At 35.2% G+C, this 18984-nt stretch overlaps 3 protein-coding genes across 3 annotated transcripts; 1 reads left to right on the top strand and 2 right to left on the bottom strand.

Moving 5' to 3' along the window:
- Positions 1-2418: 2418 nt before the first annotated feature.
- LOC125866027 (transcription factor ILR3-like) lies at positions 2419-7386 on the top strand. The gene is made up of 5 exons (XM_049546310.1): positions 2419-2705; positions 4670-4732; positions 6450-6527; positions 6610-6772; positions 6916-7386. The coding sequence occupies exons 1-5, from the start codon at positions 2575-2577 to the stop codon at positions 7174-7176; spliced, it is 696 nt and encodes a 231-aa protein (XP_049402267.1). The 5' UTR covers positions 2419-2574; the 3' UTR covers positions 7177-7386.
- Positions 7387-8417: 1031 nt separating this feature from the next.
- LOC125866195 (probable galacturonosyltransferase 12) lies at positions 8418-12724 on the bottom strand. The gene is made up of 6 exons (XM_049546508.1): positions 12492-12724; positions 11335-11390; positions 10987-11142; positions 9791-10381; positions 9384-9686; positions 8418-9034 (listed from the first exon to the last, which is right to left on the bottom strand). Exons 1-6 carry the CDS (start codon positions 12700-12702, stop codon positions 8750-8752), a joined length of 1602 nt encoding a protein of 533 aa, XP_049402465.1. The 5' UTR covers positions 12703-12724; the 3' UTR covers positions 8418-8749.
- A 1798-nt stretch (positions 12725-14522) lies between these two features.
- Positions 14523-18714, bottom strand: LOC125865925 (uncharacterized). The gene is made up of 5 exons (XM_049546185.1): positions 18548-18714; positions 18322-18419; positions 17142-17241; positions 15431-15613; positions 14523-14817 (listed from the first exon to the last, which is right to left on the bottom strand). The coding sequence occupies exons 1-5, from the start codon at positions 18602-18604 to the stop codon at positions 14695-14697; spliced, it is 561 nt and encodes a 186-aa protein (XP_049402142.1). The 5' UTR covers positions 18605-18714; the 3' UTR covers positions 14523-14694.
- Positions 18715-18984: the final 270 nt, after the last annotated feature.

The following is an 18984-nucleotide window of genomic DNA, read 5'->3' as shown; positions in this document are numbered from 1 at the left end:
CATATGGATGGGACCATCTCTCATCTTCAGGCACCAATAAATACATTGAACTATCCATGCAATAGNCCAAACATTTTGTTTATTTTAAGAATTTCATTTAATATTTATAAATTGTTTCATTTATAACTGAAATTTTCAACTTATAAGCTTCAAATACTGATTCTGTTTTTTTCCTTGAGAAAATAATCATTTATTAAATAGTTATCCCAAAAAGGGATAATCAATCAAAAATTCTAATTAACGCGCCTTGAATGATCATATGGATGGGACCATCTCTCATCTTCAGGCACCAATAAATACATTGAACTATCCATGCAATAGAAAACCTTTACAATCGAGACATGACAACATAATTATCAAGGGCGCACTCTACCACTGAGTTAATAGGCCATCGTGCTTGTAGGAGAAGAAGCAGGGGAAGGAAGCTTCCTAAAGTTGGGAAGTGAATAAGCAAAGGGCACTTGACATTTTATATTCAATGAGTCCAAACATGACAATATAGGTCCCAAAAACTTGTTTTAATTCTTTGCACTTAAAAACTTTTTCTTTCAAGCCAATTATACACAAGGAAAATTCTCAATAATATACTATATTTCATGACTTTATTAAATTTTAAAACAAGAAGCACATGGCAACCTAACTTCAATTATTTAGCCTCAATGCACATTTTGTCATCAAGTTTGGACATGTTCCCTTGTTTTATTAGCTTATAAAGATTCCATACAAATATCGATATTTATCAAAAAGATAACTCCAAGAATTTGAGATCGAGGTTCTATAATTAAAAAAAATAAATTATATGGTCTGGGATTGAGACATTGTAAATTGATATGTAGGTGTTGCACTAGATAAAGCTATTCGGAATCAATTGACAAGAGGTTCACAATTACTCCCTCTTTATTTTGGAGGTCAAAATTTCTCTCTTGCGTTATCTACAAATAAGAATGAATCGACTCAAATCGGTTGATGTGATAGGAATAACAGTAGTTTTTTTCATTTCCAACGAATCTCAAGGAGAATATGTTGAATAAATTATAATCACAATATTAAATATGACATGTTCAATGAACTATTAACTTAATTAGGAAATGAATGAGTAGTTAATTAATCCTTGTTTAATTTAGTGGCTTACCTCTAACTTGGACAACTAAACTTAGAATATCTTAACTGTCAATCTGTCATCACTATACTCTATTGTTGAGTTTGAAGTTTTAACCAACTCTCCCCATTTATTAATCAAGGAAAAAAAAAATTCAAACATTTGTTTAATCCCATTATCTAACCTCTTAATATTATACTAAAGTCTTATGTATATTCGGTGCTTATATCAATTCAATAAATACATGATACATGTCTTAAAAATGGTGAAATAAGAATTTTCATTAAGTGAAGTTAAGATATAAAGAAGTAAACTCATGAAGAAGCCTAGGAGACTGAACATACATTTAATGTATATACATAAATTTTTTTTATCTATCTAGATAGCTTAATTCGATTAGGCTAACTCCAAAATTACATTAATTTTTTAGGCAATTTTTTTAATGAACGTGTCATCATAATTTGTTAGGTCAAAAAACTTTATAAACGTGTCACTAAATTTGATTAGACGAACTCTAAAATTACCTCAATTTCTCAGGCCAAAATTTTTTATAAATGTGTCATCGCAATTTGTTTAAACTTTATAAACGTGTGACTTCAATATTTTAGGAAAAAAAACTTTATAAATGTGTCACTAAATTCAGTTAGGCTATTTCCATAGTTACATAATTTTTCATGTCAGAAAATTTAGAAATGTGTCATCACAACTTTTTAGATCTGAGAACTTTATAAATGTGTCACTATATTTAGTTTGATTAACTTCAAAATTCTATCAATTCATCAGGTCAGAAAATTTTATAAATGTGTCACAAAATTCAGTTAGACTAACTCCAAACTTACATTAATTTTTTCGATTAGATTATTTTATAAACGCGTAATCACAATTTTATAGATCAAAGAACTTTATAAACGTGTCATTGAATTCTGTTACGTTAACTCCAAAATTACATTAATTTTTCTAGTCAATAAACCTTATAAACGTGTCATCACAACTTTCTAGGTCAAAATTTTTTATAAACGTATCACTAAATTCGATTAGGCTAACTTCACAAGCGATAGTCAAAAACCTAAAAACATTATTTTATAACTCAAAACTCACTAAAATATCATTTGATCTATAACAATAATTTAAAAAGTAGAGTAATAAATATTAAAATTACTCTATAATAGAGGGAACACAATTTTTTAATTTATTTTTTACAAATAAAAAAAAAGGAGGGGCGAGGGGGGGAATTTGTAGCATATTAAAAAAATACCCCCTGAAGTTTGTGTAATTGTCAAATTCTCAATATATAGTTTCATAAACAAACAAGAATCACCAATTGTCTCCAAATTCCAAATTCCAAATTCCAATCTCTAATCTTTGGTTATTGAAAACCCCTTTGTTTAAATTCTTCCCCTTTTCACTTTCCCATTTCCAATTTTTTTTTCTGGTCACCGGAAATATTTTCTTGAAATTCCGGCGGTTGATCGGAGATGGTTCTACCGGAAAACACCAACTGGTTGTATGACTATAATTATGAAGATATAGTCACCCCTGATGTCAACTTCTCAGTTTCTGGGTATTCTTGGTCTATGCAGGGGTTTAATGGCTCAACTAATGCTAGGTACTTATTTAGTGTGTCAAATTTGACTTACTGATTCTGTGCTATATTTGCTAAATTGGGTGTTTTTCTTTTAGCTGATTGATGGTTTTTTTTTTTTGCTTCTTAACTGAGCAGAATGGATATACAAGATTCATATAAAAAAAATTGGGGTGTTTTAGCTGATTGATGAGTTTTGTTTCTTTGAATAAAGTTGGAATGTTGATAAAGGATTCATATAGCTGATTACAATCAAAATTTGGGATCTTTTAGCTGATTAATGAGTCTTTGTTTCTTCTCGATAGAGCGGAATATATATAGAGGATTCATATAGTTGACTTCAACTAAAAGTTGAGATCTTTTTGCTGATTGACGAGTTTTTTTGCTTCCTAATCAAGCAGAACTGATAAAGAAGATTCGTATAACCGTTACTGAAAGTTGAGTTCTTTTAGCTGATTGATGAGTCTTGTTTCTTTTGAATTAAGTTGGAATGCTGATAAATGGTTCATATAGCTGATCCCAACTAAAATTTGGGATCTTTTAGCTGATTAATGAGTCTTTGTTACTTCTCGATAAAGAGGAATAGATATAAGATTTATATAGTTGACTCTACCTTTTAGCTTATTGATTAGTCTTTTTGCTTCTGAAGAAAGCAAAATGGATACAGAAGATTCATATAACTGATACTTAAAGTTGGGGTTTTCTTTTAACTGATTGATGAGTCTTGTTTCTTTGAATTAAGTTGGAATGCCGATAAATGATTCACATGCTGACCTCAACTAAAAGTTAGGGGAATAGATACAGAGGATTTGTGTAGTTGATTCTGACTAAAAGTAGGGATCTTTTAGCTGATTGATGAGTTTTATTGTTTCTGAATAGATGGAAAGGATTCATATAGTTGACTTCAACTAAAAGTTGGGATCTTTTAGCTGATTGATGAGTTTTTTTGCTTCCCAGTAGAGCAGAAGGGATACAGAAGATTCATAAAACCGTCACTAATAGTTGGGCTCTTTCAGCTGATTGATGAGTCTTGTTTCTTTGAATAAAAAAAAGTTGGGATTTATAGAGACGATTCATATAGCTGACCAACTAAAATTAGGGATCTTTTATTGATTGATGAGTTCTGTTGCTTCTGCGTAGAGCAGAATGGATACAGATGAGTCATAAAAAGGGTTGGGCTATTTTAGCTGATTAATGAGTCTTGTTTCTTTAAATAAAGTTGGATGTCTATAAAAGATTCATATAGCCAACACCAACTAAAAGTTAGGATATTAGCTGATTAATGAGTCTTGTTACTTCTCAATATGTCAGAATAGGCTATAGAGGATTCATATTGTTGACTTCAACTAAAAGTTGAGATCTTTTAGCGGATTGATGAGTTTTATTGCTTCCTAACAGAGCAAAGGGATATAGAAGACTCATATAACTGTTACTAAAAGTTGGGTTCTTTTAGCTGATTGATGAGTCTTGTTTCATTGAATAAAGTTAAAATGTATAAAGGATTCATATAGCCAACCCCAACTAAAAGTTGGAATGTTTTAGCTGATTGATGAGTTTATTGCTTTCGAATAAAGCAAAATGGATACAGGACTCATATAACCGTTGCTGAAAATTGGGCTCTTTTAGCTGATTGGTAGTTTTGTTTCTTTGAATAAAGTTGGAATGTTGATAAAGGATTCATATAACCGACCCCAACTAAAAGTTGTTATCTTTTAGCTGATTGACGCGTTTTGTTGTTTACGAATAAAGCAAAATGTTGTATACAGAAGATACATATAGCTGTTACTGAAAGTTGAGCTCTTTTAGCTGATTGATGAGTCTTGTTTGTTTGAATAAAGCTGGAATGTAAATAAAGGATTCATATTGCAGAGCCTAACTAAAAGTTGGGATCTTTTGCTGATTCAATCCCTTTTCTCCAGCATATACATTATATATTCAATGCCTTTTCGATTGTGTTCTGACCACTTTGCCTTTTATGTCCATTTTAGTGTTGATATTGATGGCTCACTTGGTGAATCAGACTGCCTGAAGGAAAGCGGTTGCAAGAAAAGGTAAAAACTTTTTGAGTCTAGGGACATTTTTTTGTGTATTTCCTAAGCATAGAGATCTGATGTTGCACTAACTCGTCACTATTATCTGGGAAAAAGGTCAAATATACCCCCGAACTTTCAAAAATGGTACATATATATCCTCCGTTATACTTTTGGGTCATACATACCCTCACTGTCATAATTTTGGATCATATATACCCTTTGATTAAACGGAAAAGCACGTGACATGATCTCAAATATTTGCCCTATTTTATTTTATTTTTTATCCAGAATTTAACTTTTTTAATCCAAAATTTAATTTTTTTTATCCAATTTTTTTTAATTTTTAAATCCATTCATTCACTTGGCTGATTTCTTTGATCTCCATTATCAATACATCTAATTTCAACACCGATCCAACCCCATTTCCAATTAATCACTATTGGCAAGATCCTTCTCAAATTTTGATGTCAATAATTCAACACCGATTTATTTTCAAGGTCTCTAGATTTCCATCACTCCCCCTCCCATAAATCTCAGATCAATGGTGAAGGTCTGCAATTTCAAGCTCTGCAGATCTGCAATTTTCAAGCTTTGTAGACCAAAATATGTTTGAGAAAAATTCAACACTCACAATTCAAAAACAAAAAAAGTGAGCAGATCAAACTACTCAAATCTAAGCACCAAGAGAACAGAGAATGGAATTTTATCCTTCACAAATGTAATCAAAACTTAAGCAATTAGATCTTCCAAAAAGTGTTTTCCGAAATACACCATAAACCCTAAATCTCAACCACATTAGGAAAACAAATCAACCAAAAGTTCGATCTTTGGCTAAGAAACAGATACGAGCCCTAACTGATTATTTAATTTTCTTTCCTTATGGATGAGAGATCAATTAAAATTATATATAAAAATGTGAAATGTGTCGAAGATTAAGGGAATTTTCCGGTGATACAGCGACATTTCTGGTGCCGCCTGTGAGAGAGAGTCAAAAACAGAATATGAACTTGGAGAGAGAAAGAGAAGAGAGAGATTAAATTTTGGATAAAAAATAAAATAAAATAGGGCAAATATTTGAGATCATGCCACGTGTTTTTCCGTTTGATCAAAGGGTATATATGATCCAAAATTATGACGGTAAGGGTATGTATGGCCCAAAAGTATAACGAAGGATATATACATGCCATTTTCAAAAGTTCGGGGGTATATTTGACCTTTTTCCCCTATTATCTATCAGGTTTGATTTGATTAGCTACTTGGTGCTTACCATTGTTGCAGAAAAGTGACAAATTCTCCCCTCCCTTTGTTTCATTTCCAGAGTATTACTCTATTATCTCGAAGGCTCAGGGTTGAGAAAATAACGATCTCATTATGCTTTTAATGAGGATAGTTTTAAAGATTTTGACTTGTTCTGTCCTCTTGTTCTAACGGCCTATATGGAGGACTTATACTCCCTAAACAGCCTTCTGAAGATTTCATAGAGATATAGTACCCTCCCTCTATTTGGAAGTACTTACTATGCTGCAGCAATTCCACAAATTTAGTTTAGATTGAAATTCTTGTGATGGAATGATGATACACAAAGTCCCCCTTATGTTATATTCGTAGTTTCATAATTATGCTATTAGCCTTTGAGCTTTTTTTCCTTGTAGTATTGGTTTTGAGAGGAAAGCCAGATGCCCTCTTAATGTACCTACATAACATTGTTTACTCATGTTTCCGACAATTGTTACAGGACAAGAGCTGAATCATGCACCTCGTCAAGTTCCAAAGCTTGCAGGGAGAAATTAAGGAGAGAGAAACTGAATGACAAGTGGGCTCACTATTCATACCTTTTAGAACCATTTCACCCTTTATTTCATTTTATATATCGCTAAATTAAAATATGGTCTCAGGTTCATGGAATTGGCGGTGCTTCTTGAGCCCAGCAGGCCTCCAAAAACAGACAAGAGTGGCATTCTTGTTGATGCTGTTCGCGTGGTGACACAGTTACGTGGTGAGGCTCAAAAATTGAAAGACTCAAATTTGGATCTACAAGAAAAGATAAAGGAGTTGAAGGCAAGTATTTGTTACGTTCTTTCCATTGGCTACTAGATTGTTGACAAGTTTTGTCAATTTGGCAAAACAATCTGATGACAAGAAAAGCTAAAACATCGCTTTACTATGCTTCTCCTGACTTCAAGTATGTTTGACTTGTGTAGGTTGAGAAAAATGAGCTTCGAGATGAAAAACAGAGGCTGAAGTCCCAGAAAGAGAAGTTAGAGCAACAACTAAAGACTATGAGTGCACAACCTAGCTTCTTTCCTCCTGCCATGCCCGGTGCTTTTGCTTCTCCAGTTCAAGCTGCAGGAACCAAGCTGGTGCCAATCATAAGTTACCCTGGAGTTGCCATGTGGCAATTCATGCCTCCTGCTGCAATAGATACCTCGCAGGATCACGTGCTCCGTCCTCCAGTTGCTTAAGTTTGCTGCTAAACCTATCATAATTGACTTAACTTCGATATGTTGTTCTAGTTAAACGCTCTTTAGCTGTGTTAGTTTATTCGTCGAGTCCTTTTGGTGTATTTGGTGGATAATAGTAGTTCTCTTGTAATCTTTGCACTTTTAATGTGTTAAATGCTGGTTTTATCAACTGTAAATTTTAGCAGGTTCAACCTGGCATTTACGTATACATTCTTTTCTCTCCTAATTAAATTCTTTGTTGTTTCTTCCTTTTGTTTGGCATGAATTCAGTGTGTGTGTATTGGGGTGAAGGGTAACTAAGCTGCGATGAGCCGGTGACAGTGCTGTCAAAATTTTCCATCCCAAAAGAGTTGGAAGAAGTGAGCAGCTTTGATTAGCTGTGTGGTATTATGGTTTTGAGGAGCAAAGAAAAGGTGTGATCTCTAAATGTGTGATAGATGGGGGTTTTAGTGGTGAAATGGAATGTATTAGAGACTGAAAGTATAGCGCTATTAGCGCCTGATATTCGAATATTGGCTCGAGACATTTTTTTCTACCCCTTCTTACCTTGAAAAAACAGGGATACTACTTGTGTTCTTGAATCAATAACCATCGAAAGACTAAGCTAGTCTCCTGTCTCTCTGGACCAACAAGGGATATATAGGTAATGTTTCGAGTGTTTGACATTTTCCAATCACAAAGAGCAGTGAGTTCTTGAAAGTTTAAAGGTTGAAATGTCTTGTATCACTGCATTAGCCTTGAGTTTGCTAATTGCAAAATCCACAGGATTATTGGAGGACTTGGTGTCAAATGTAACAGGAAAAAGGTGCAAGCCAACAATTCAACTGAATGTACTTACATTTGCTTTTATCTATATTGTGTAATTAATGAGAACTCTCTGAGAAGTTTTTTGCTTGCGTAGCTCCCAGGGATTCGGTACGTGTTATATGTGGATTAAGTGCACATCATGGTCATTCATGGATTCGAACCTGTCACCAACAAAAGCCACCTAGTATTAAAGTGGAGAAGGGTGGAAGGGCGGTAAAGTTCATTTACTGCACTCGTTCTTTCCTTTTGTCTGTTTGGTAATTTCATTCTCTTTTAGGACCTTCTGTTCCTTACATACTCTGAATGATTATACCTCAAAGACACAATTAGCATGGAATGTAAGATTGAGATTCCCTCCATTCCATTTATGTGGCTTTATTTCTTAATTGGTCTGTCATTAAAAGAATGACATCTTTCTATATTTTTGAAAACAATTTAACGTCAATCTTTTTATTTTACCCTTAATGGCATGCTTCTAGATACACAAACTAAATTGAATTGGAGGAGTATCCTTTTTTATTATCTTTGCAAGTATTATTTTGGTGAAAAAATCCACCATGTACATTGTATAATATCTAACTACAGTATAAAATACATTCGGGGAACCAGAAATTATAGTAGCTTTGAGGTGTTCAAGAATGTCAGGTCGGGGAATTGTTGCCAATCTCGCGTCAGGGAGTGGAGAGACCTTCTATACATGGGTCACCTCTCTCAAAATTTGGTTTCTTGGTTACAAGCAACATGGTTAACAAATCCCTTGCTCATTTCAAGTTGCTCTAATATGACATGTTCTGATAAATTTATCGGAGAAGTTAACGTACTTTGTCCACAGGGATCGAAGTTGAGGGAACGCTATATCTAGCCAAGGTTTTGCTCGACCGTTGAAGTGGATCACACCAGCACTCTTAGCATCCGGGATGCTCGTGTTATCTTGGTACCCGAGTCCAAGCATGTGCCAAAAGGGATCGATAGGATGGACATGACCATGAAATGCAATTAGTCCCGGAGGTAATGTACCTAGCTGCCACAAACTTAGATCTGACTTCAAGTTCTGCACAAGAAAGGAAAACTATATCATCATCGAGTTTTTCAGTAAGTACTTTCAAGCAATTGCAAAAGATTACTTCCCCTTTCTATATTTAGAGGCAATTTAACTTTAAGCATCCCATTTTAACCTTAAGCGAGATGATCTGTAGCTATGCAAATATCTCTGACTTGTTTTAAATCATAAATTTCAAGAGTCTTTATATGTTTCTTGAACCTCGTGACCTATCAAAGGTCATCACATAAATTGGGACAGAGGGAGTACTCGTTAAAACAAAATGCTTGAATGTTGCATAATGTTCAAAATGCATTTCATTGAATTAACAGTTGATGTCACTTGTAGAGTTGTAGTTAACCTGTTCGAGCCAGTAGTGGTATGCCTCACTTATATTTGTTTCTCTCCATGCTTCCAGATCAAAAATGTTCATGCCATAGGCCCATGCACATTCATTAGGATCAAAGTTGTTCGATATGAGAGGATGAGAAAAATTCAAATAGCTTTTAAAGCGCTTTGCCATAACAAACTTGTCCTCTCCCCTGCATGTCTCTACCGCTCCATTCACCTTCCCGTTCATGTCAATGTCCCATAGAGATGAAAGATCGGTTTGAATGACAATGTCATCGTCCAGGAAGACTACCTTATCAAGACTGGGAAACAACTGCAAAGACATTTCTACTTCTCAGCATTAAAATTTAAAGTGCTTCGGAGAAGGACAGATGGACGTTACATGCAATTTAAGTGAGCTTCTAAAACTTTCGTTACCTCTGGCAAGTATATCCTTATGTGGTTCATCAGAGAATTGTATTTGGGACTGAGTGCTTGCAACTTTGCTGCAATGATATGAGGCTTTTCAGTTGTATTCGCTACAATTGCTGATGACCCTCCCCTGAATTGTGACCTTGCTTTTTGGTCTTTCTCCATTGCTTCCAGAACCGGGACCTTTCCCTTTGTTAACCAATCGAAATGGTGCAACGCTTTAACCTCAATGATTGCAGGTGTCAAAGAATGTAACGAAAACCAAGCTTGCATCGGTGAGAAGGTTTTGCTATCCGTGATTATGTGAAGGACAACTTTCTCAGGCCGGAAAGAGTTCTGGACAAGCGATGATGCAACAACAGAAGCAGCAAGAATATTGTCAGAGGCTAGGACAAAATGGAAGTATGAATTATCAACAAGGGCGGGAACAAGTTCCGGTGATGGTAACTGGAGACGGGCATTGGCGTTGATGGAATGTTCATGTGCTAGCTTGAGATCAAGGCAGTGCAGCTGTTTCGGGATGCCACTAGATGCTACATGCTGATAAAGATATTCTTGAATCTTGGCAGTTCTTGTTCTTTGTTCAAGGAGGGTTACCTGCAACAAATAGACATTAATTGTTGAAAACATAATTTGGTAAATAAGAACGTGCTTTCTCTAATAGTTTAAGCCTTCCGATGAGATGGTCATACAATTCAACACTATTCAAGCCTTGAGTGGTTAATATGATTACATTGTGAATATCTCATGACTTTTGCTTCATAATCAACTGGTCTACCTTCTAGTTAATTGTTTAGCAGCCAGGAAAGTTTTAACAAAAAAAGGGCAGCCTGGTGTACTGAGCTCCCACTATGCACTGGGTCTAGGAAGGTCAGGACGATATTGGGTCTACTATAAGCGATGTTGCTCGGACTTCCTAAAAATGTTGTCGCACCCATGTTGGATTCTCCAAATATGAACTACTTTTCAAGGATCCGGCACACACCCCCATTGCCAATTTTGACGAGTCCGAGCAACCTAAACTATAAGATTCTTACATTACATTTCCACGACTTGAACCAGTGACCTCCTGACAGTAGTCAAGAAATTAACCAAGGAAAGTTCTTTATCCACATGTAATTTGTTGTCTACGACAAACTATGGTACCTTAAGTTAACTTTATCTCTATACATGATGGAGAAGGCATGATAAGTACATAATACCATAGCTTTAAGCTTGACAGCAAAGGTTTCTGCATCTGGCCTTGTGTTCTTCATTTCTTCCATAAATTCTTCCAACGATTGAGGAGTTTCCGGCCCTTCTTCGATTTCAATCTGGTCCGTAGGTTCCTCCAATACTTGATATATCACCTCAGGTACCTAACAGAATACGGGAGAATAGATATTTTGAGCTTGTGATTTTAAATAGAAGAAAATGGCTCTACAAAGATCTCCTGTCTTTCATATACTGTTTGCCCATAAAACCAATCTCCTCTTAGATGAGCACGGCTCAAAAGGGATTTCAAAAATAATAGCGCAAAAAGGATAAAAATAAAAGGCGTAGAAGCATACAGTTGATTCGAGCTGTGTCCCCAAAATACTTGGTCCAATTTTTCTCCCCAAGCACCCTGCCTTAGAATGAAATTTAGAGTTTCTTCAATGGGCAAACAGTGAAAATGGCTCTCACATCAAGTGACAAAAAGAAAGAAAAGAAAACTGGAAATTAAATGGTGGTATAAGTGCTATATTGATACTCTTTTTTCTGCAGAAATTGAAGACATAATACATAGATAGACACCTTAACTTGGTCTCAACTGACAACTATACGCCTCGACTTTGAAAATGAACATCTAAACACCTTAACTTGGTTTAAGTTGACCCTCGTGAAACACCCCAACTTTGAGAATGCACATCTAGAATGCACCCCCTAATTAAAGTCTAGAAATGCATTTGCGAAGTTAAGGTGTTTGTGAGATGCACTTGGGTCAAGTTGTAGTATGTAGACAGTCACAATGAAAGTTGGTGTGTTCAATTGCCAGTGGAGGCCAAGTTATAGTGTCTACCTATGTATTATGCCAAAATAGAACTAGTAACTCTTTTATTCACTTCTATAAGCTTGCTGTCTTAGTATGTTCAATCAATGAATCTGTAGATATTTTGGTTCATCTACATGTTGTAAGAGTTCTCTAGTAAACGTACGAACACAAAGATGATCAGCATAATTTAGTTTGTGTAAGTTACAACTATTTGAGCAGTAAGAAAAAAGGCAGACCGGTGCACTGAGCACCCCGCGTTCATGCAGGGTTCGGGGAAGTGCCACACCCTTAAGGAGTGATGTAGGCAACCTACCTGATGATTGCATCAGTGGCTGATTCCACAGCTCGAACCTGTGACCTATAGGTCACGCATAAACAACTTTACCGTTGTCACAACGCTCCCCTTCAACAACTTGAACAATAGTGTTCTTGAATATTTTTATGTATTGTGAAGATTCTTTAGTTTCCTGATGTATCTACAGACTGCTATTATATCATGCTGAAATATTTACATACCATTCTATTATTAATGTTTCTAATATCTGCAATAAATCAAGTACTATATCATAAAGATCACATATTACCACAATCATTTTTTTCCTAATGCTACTTAATACAATTTCTTATACATGCCTCTTGGTAATGGCGAATTCCACTTCTTTTTCAGAGAGAGAGAGGGAGAGAGAAACGTACCTAGCGTTGAACATTTTCGTTCTCCATCTATGGTGTCTTCAGCCGTTAACATGAAGACAAACCTGAGAAGAAACGTAAAAAGCAGGAGCGAATAGAAGACCATGAGGTACGATATTCTCCTCGAACCAACTTTTACTTTGACAAACTCCTTGAATCCTTTAGCTGGGAGGACAGTAACATGCCTCAAACTCGGAGATATGAGGAGTTGCATTGTATGTTTCAAAGAAAAATGAGAAAAAAGAACACAAAATGTTGGTACTATTTGTGTTCTTGTTCTAGTTTTTCATTTGGCAATCAATAACTCTATACTATAATAAGTTGATTGAGTTAGGATATGAAAAGGAAAGACTATGCAAAGGTTGTTGATGTTCAAAGTTGCTGTCATTCACCTAACCTTGCTTAGCATGAAGGTTAAACATGCATTTTTTCCCAAGTTTTAACATGTTTGCATCAATTTTTGACTGAGAAAGAAGACTCATGGATTGGAGTTGTTGGTTCATTTCAGAGTTTAACTACTATACATTGACAGCGTAGAATGAATTTTTACTTTTAAATCTACAATTAATCTCAGTATAAAGTCCCGCATAAATAATCATTGCATGATAAATCTCACATAACTAGTAAGTGAACCAAACGACCCCTTAAAACATAGTAATTATGGGTGATTGTCCCAAAAAAAGGTGAGATTTTAAGTTGAAAAACAAAGTAGATTACCTACCAAAATGGGTTCGTAAGAAAAAATTACATTGTCAGTGTATATAAGTGAAATCTTCTTAAGAAAGAGATATAAGACTAGTAAAGGCGGCAGCTGATTAGTGGATTTAATTTGCTTTGATTATTGTATTATTTGTTGTTGGTATTGCTTTTTCTCTATTATTTTCGATATGACTTATTCACTACTGTATTTCCTATTTAAACTTACTTTAAATTGTTTTACCTGTGCCGAGGATCTATCAAAGACAACCTCTTAACGTTCATAAGGTATGGGTAAAGTCCACGTACATACCACCCTCCCTAGACCACATTTGTGGAACTACACCGTATATGTTGTTGGTTTGATTTTTGAAGGTGGGACTGAAGAAAGGTTTTTTTTATAATTGTTTAGATTACATTGGAGATAAAAGTTTGGTGTTGTTTCACTTTGCCTTCATATGAAGTTATGAAATATTGTAAGATTGAAAAACATGAGGGAATTTTGGGTTTTTTTTATGATTTGAACAGAGTTTCTAAATGGACAATGACCTACTGTCTTCTTTACTTTCTTTCTTTCTTGGACTGTCTTAATCTGCAAATCGAGGTGTGGTTGGGTCTAATAAACTACTTTAACGTTATATATACTGACAGTATGAATATTTTTTGGGGGATGTTTACGCGGTTTGCTCAGGCGGGTAAAAAGTATTTCCGCAATAATGAAATATCCAACAGGTATGTACGTTGTGTACTTTCGGGGCGTACAATTCACTTGTGATATGTTGTATACTATGTAGGTATACAAAATTACTTGAGTATTGCATCTTTCCCGTGAATAGAGTTACTCGCTACCTGTGAACTGTTGTGTTGATGGAAGGTACAAGGTACTCAGTGAAATAGTTGAGATGCACACAAGTCACAGTCTTATTATAGAAGAAAATATCGTGAATTTTACGTTACCACGAATTTTCCTGCTAATAAATTCTCTTAAAATTTGATGTAATTATAGAGATATGTGATGTTTATCTGCTTAATGAAATCACTGAGATAAAAATAATCTGTCAAAGGAGACCAGATCCTCAACTTCAATGAGTCCTTTCTTTTCATATGAAATATAATTTTTCTAACTGTACCAAAAAATATATTTATAAATATACCGAGTGGTTTCATTTTGCTTGTGCACACCTCAATAAATTCCACAAGATATCGACCAATTCCCACCCATCAACAACAGGTTTCAAGTAATTTTGTTCATCAAGACTAGAACAAATGAGAAAAATGAAAGTCGAACCAACAAAAAGAAAAGCAGAAAAAAAAAGAACTTAGAACACATGCAAGAGATGGCAAAATAATTCAAGGTAGCAGCTAATCATTAACATTGTAAGTAAACACTAGAAATAAATGTTTTATCACAATGGAGGAGAGTAAAGGGAGCTAAAAATTTCCAGATCACACAACACAGTGCTTAAAGATCGAACGAGAAGAAGCAATACAAAATTCATAAGTTTCAGCTTTACTCGTCGTCTTTGTAAGGATACTCCTCAGGAACCTGTTTCAGAAGTTTCAACTGCAGCTCGAATGCATCATCTCCTCTAAGCATATCACGAATCCATGTGACTTCAGTCTTCATTGACACCTGAACATAGGGTAAAACACAGATAAATTTGGTGCTCCAACAATAGCTAAAATAAACGCAACACTCTCAATTCACCCTTACTGCAGAAGATTATACAGTATTGAGTATAGTATATTTTGGCTTCTCATATCCTGCAGCAACTCGCCTACTGAAACCTAACAATTACTAATGGACCAAGGGGAGGCGATTAAGATAGATTATAAAGATCTCTATCTTACAATTCTCTAGTTAGGGAGGCTGCAAGATTGGAAAATGAACTCATCTGACTTTAGTATGACATGAAATAGACAAGGAAATGCAATGCACTGCTAGATTGCCACTTTGAGAGCAAAGTAAAATGACAACAATGTAACATATTTCATAACGTTTCGATTTAGAAAAAACACCCTTTCAATTGCACACTATTCGCCATTTCAGTAGGGAAGACAAGTCACATTAGTGACTCCTATTAAAACTTGGCAGTAAATGAGGACGTCGTATGCTGATATCTATAAGAGGTGTCTTCTTCTCGGAGAGAGAGAAAAGATGTGATCAAAAAGCATGTATGTTGTGTGAGGCCAATTGCAAAGTAAAAATTGGTAACAAGCAGATGCTATAGAAGGGGGAAGCTCACCATCTCTAATGCCCCCCTGATTACTCCACTTAAGATGTTACAATAATATAGACCTTGACATGTATCAGGGAGCTCAACAAAGTCTACCAAGGGGTTGTCCTCCAGAATTAAACTGCACGTTGTTCCCTCAGCATTCCAATTTCCCACAGTTGCTGTGACACCTAGGAACATTTTGAGGCCAACCTGTTCATATGAGCAGCAAGAAATCATGTTTCCTAAAACAAAAAGTTCAGCATAATTTTTGAAAGGGCGATCAACTACGTCTAAGTGTATGTTATAAATAAAATGAACTTGAGAATATCAAGGGTAGTAAGAAGTTGAGATGCTCAGCTCAAATATGACACACAAACAACAATATATTCTGCTCACTGCCAATGAATACTGGAAGAGAAACAACAATATATACTGATCAACCCATAAAATCAACTAGGAGATTCGTTCCCAACTTTTTTTACTCAACATCCAAAAGACATAAATGAAGGGAACATGAGCTAGAGATAGAAGCATTTAATACCTCCTTCTGCATGCTGTTTGTGTATATGTGTGTTTGTAGAGATGCACACCATCAATCTTCCATTAAAGAGCAAAGTGTGAAAGGAACATTGGTGGTTATATTCATAGTAAGACATTTGGATTGTGAATTAAGGTCCAGAAAACTTATCCAGCCTTATTGTGTTCACAATATTTAAATTTTGAGGATTTTTTAGGAATAAAAATATCCAAGAATCATCATCATATCCTAGGGGTGACAACAATCCCTCTAAAAAAGGGGCAAAGAATGACCAGCCACACTCTCATTCTCTATTTTCCGTTTCTCCATCTTTTTTCTCTTCTGCTTCCTTAGAAACCCAGGGCGAATCCATGACCATACACCCTCTAGGAAACCATCCCCGTGGCTCTTCTNCCCCCCCCACCCCTACCACCACCACCACACACACACTCACACAAATCTCTTATAGTTTCTAACTTTTTTAGTGGTTAACTATATTTCTCAACTTTGAAATGATTGAAGAAAAATGGTGGCATGAATCTCTGTTAAAAAAAGAAAGAAGTTATGCTCTTGTATACATTTTCTTTTCTAATTTGATCATCTCTTTGTTTATGTACTATAAAGAGACTTGAAAAATGAAGAGCTAATTCTGTAAAATATATATGCTCTGTTATGCATTTTCTCCTCACTTAACGTACTATTTACATGACCCCCTTTATAGAGGAAAGGGAGAAGTAGTTATTCAGTTGTATAGAGAAACCGAGGATTACAACCAAATGACCAACTTCGTTGTTCAAGTCAGACTGCTAAAAGACTATTTGAGAATAAGGCTTTGGCAGTCAGCATAACAGTACAGCTTCCAGAGCAAGATACTTGTTTCAAATTTTTGCCTCAATTCTTCAATTTCAAATCTACTGCCACAACAACAATAACAATAAGAACAACGCCTCAATCCAAGTAAGTTGGGGTTGACTATATGAATCTTCACTGTCCATGTCATTCCATTTAATCACATCTCGGTGATTAACCTCCATAACATTGATTAAAATTTATACCTCCATAGTATTCCTTTTGATACTTTTGAACAACACTGTTTTGTATTGGCTACTGGCAAGTGTGGGATATCAGAATTCAGAACTACTATTCCAAAATAAAACTGAAACTTCATAATAAACCAACACACATTTAAATATAATGCAACTTGGAGGGGGGAAGAGAGACCTTGGCAATGACTTCAGCTGTTTCCTTGAAATCAATACACCTAGAAACGTTAGATTTTGCCAGAAACTCATCAATGAGCCGAATTCCAATGTTATAACCCCTGCAATCAGTTAAACTTCTCAAATATTGTGTACTTCCGAGCCAATACAGTTAAATTAAATTGCCACAGACAATTACATTCAATATCAATCAACTATGCCTCAATCCTAACTAAAGTCAAATATATATGCATCCTCTGGATCCATTCAATGATTCATCAATACAACAACTACAATAAGCCTCAATTCTAAACAAGTTGGGGTCGGCTTATATGAACCCAACTTCTTGATTTAAGCTCATTTCATAGGATACATCATTAATAGACTCTTCTCACTTAAACCTTAACTCTCCTCCTTTTTTTGGATTTCGGATCACATAGATAGAGTTCAATTGGAAGTTCAATAACACTAACAAAACAACTATTACCAACCCACAACCTAGAAAACAAATAGTACATTTTAACCACAGTTTTTGATGGGGGAAACTAGATAAGGATTTACATTATGTATGGTCAGCTCTTCAACCTCCTTAATATCGGCTTCAGATCACATAGAATGGAGTTCAACTGAAAGTTCTATAACACTAACGAAACAACGATACCAGCCCACAACCTAGAAAACAAATTAGTACATTACCTAGTTTTCTCTCCCTCAAATACTATAGTAAACAAAATGGAGACAAAAACACTAGGTGATTTCCTTCCTCTTTATCTAGGCATCGAATCACATAGACGAAGTTCAATTTGAAGTTCTATAACACTAACAAAACAACTAAAACAAACCCACAACCTAGAAAACTAATTAGCACATTACCTAGTTTTCTCTCCCTCAAATACTATAACTGTGAGACAAAAACACTAGGTGATTTCCTTTTTTATCTATGCGTCAGATCACATAGACGGAGATCAATTCGAAGTTCTATAAGGCTAAGAAAACAACGAACTACTCCCTCTGTCCCAATTTATACAGCACACTCTTCTATTTAAAAATTATTTATTTTGAGTATATGTGAAACATTACAAAGCCTTACCATATTTCTTACTATTAAACTTCGTGTCCGGTAAAACTACATCACATAAATTGGGACGCAACCCAAGGGGTACAAATTTTGAGGTAAAAAAAGATACAAGTAAAGGATTTACATTTGATCAAGCTGTTTGTTGACTTCCTCAACCTCCTCCAGATCAGTAAGCAGTTGTCGCACGATCGCACCGTACGTTAGGGTGAAAAGTTCAGCATTCTACAGAAAACCCACAAAATTAATCCAACATTTAGTATCACTCGTTCTAATTTAATCGGAAAAATCTCAAATTTAACCGAAAAAATCTCAAATTTAGTCTAAAAATCTCAAATTGAAGGAAAACTTACCACTCGTTCAACGTTGGCGAAAATGGCGTCGCCGGATCTGGGAGCTACGGGAGCCATTATCAGAGCTCTGAGAATTTGCTGCTGATTTTTTCCGATCAATTATGAGTGAGATGGATTTTGTAGAAATAGAGAGAATATTGCATAAGATAGCCACTTTATGATGTTTGTTTATGTTTTAAGCAAATTTTTTGAGATTTAGCCGACTTTAATAGATGACCACATATTGCTTCTTTCTCTTTTTTCTTTTTTTTTTTTTTTTGTATTTCTTATATTTCTTTCATTAATTCAGATTCGCACCACGTAAAGATCAGTTGTGAGAAATGCTATACATCAAGTATTTTTCTCGCGAAACCAAGGCCTCTTTTGCGATTTAAGTGTAATATATAAGGTGGTTAATGTCACGATCCAAAAATGGGTGTGATGACACTTGCCTTATT

The sequence above is a fragment of the Solanum stenotomum genome, chromosome 5 (assembly GCF_019186545.1).
Source record: "Solanum stenotomum isolate F172 chromosome 5, ASM1918654v1, whole genome shotgun sequence".
NCBI classification, from domain to species: domain Eukaryota; kingdom Viridiplantae; phylum Streptophyta; class Magnoliopsida; order Solanales; family Solanaceae; genus Solanum; species Solanum stenotomum.
The sequence above is the reverse complement of the archived record's forward strand: the minus strand, read 5'-3'. Positions and strand labels throughout refer to the sequence as shown.

Bases quoted from the DNA above. Each gene is read 5' to 3' on its own strand.
- LOC125866027 (XM_049546310.1), top strand. From the start codon at position 2,575: ATGGTTCTACCGGAAAACACCAACTGGTTGTATGACTATAATTATGAA. The intron at 4,733-6,449 runs GTAAAAACTTTT...CAATTGTTACAG, and splicing joins GAAAGCGGTTGCAAGAAAAG to GACAAGAGCTGAATCATGCA. The intron at 6,528-6,609 runs GTGGGCTCACTA...ATATGGTCTCAG, and splicing joins AGAGAGAAACTGAATGACAA to GTTCATGGAATTGGCGGTGC.
- LOC125865925 (XM_049546185.1), bottom strand. From the start codon at position 18,604: ATGGCTCCCGTAGCTCCCAGATCCGGCGACGCCATTTTCGCCAACGTT. The intron at 18,420-18,547 runs GTAAGTTTTCCT...GGTTTTCTGTAG, and splicing joins TCGCCAACGTTGAACGAGTG to AATGCTGAACTTTTCACCCT. The intron at 17,242-18,321 runs GTAAATCCTTTA...AACTGATTGCAG, and splicing joins AACAAACAGCTTGATCAAAT to GGGTTATAACATTGGAATTC.
- LOC125866195 (XM_049546508.1), bottom strand. From the start codon at position 12,702: ATGCAACTCCTCATATCTCCGAGTTTGAGGCATGTTACTGTCCTCCCA. The intron at 11,391-12,491 runs GTACGTTTCTCT...ATTCTAAGGCAG, and splicing joins ACGAAAATGTTCAACGCTAG to GGTGCTTGGGGAGAAAAATT. The intron at 10,382-10,986 runs GTATTATGTACT...TATTTGTTGCAG, and splicing joins CTGTCAAGCTTAAAGCTATG to GTAACCCTCCTTGAACAAAG.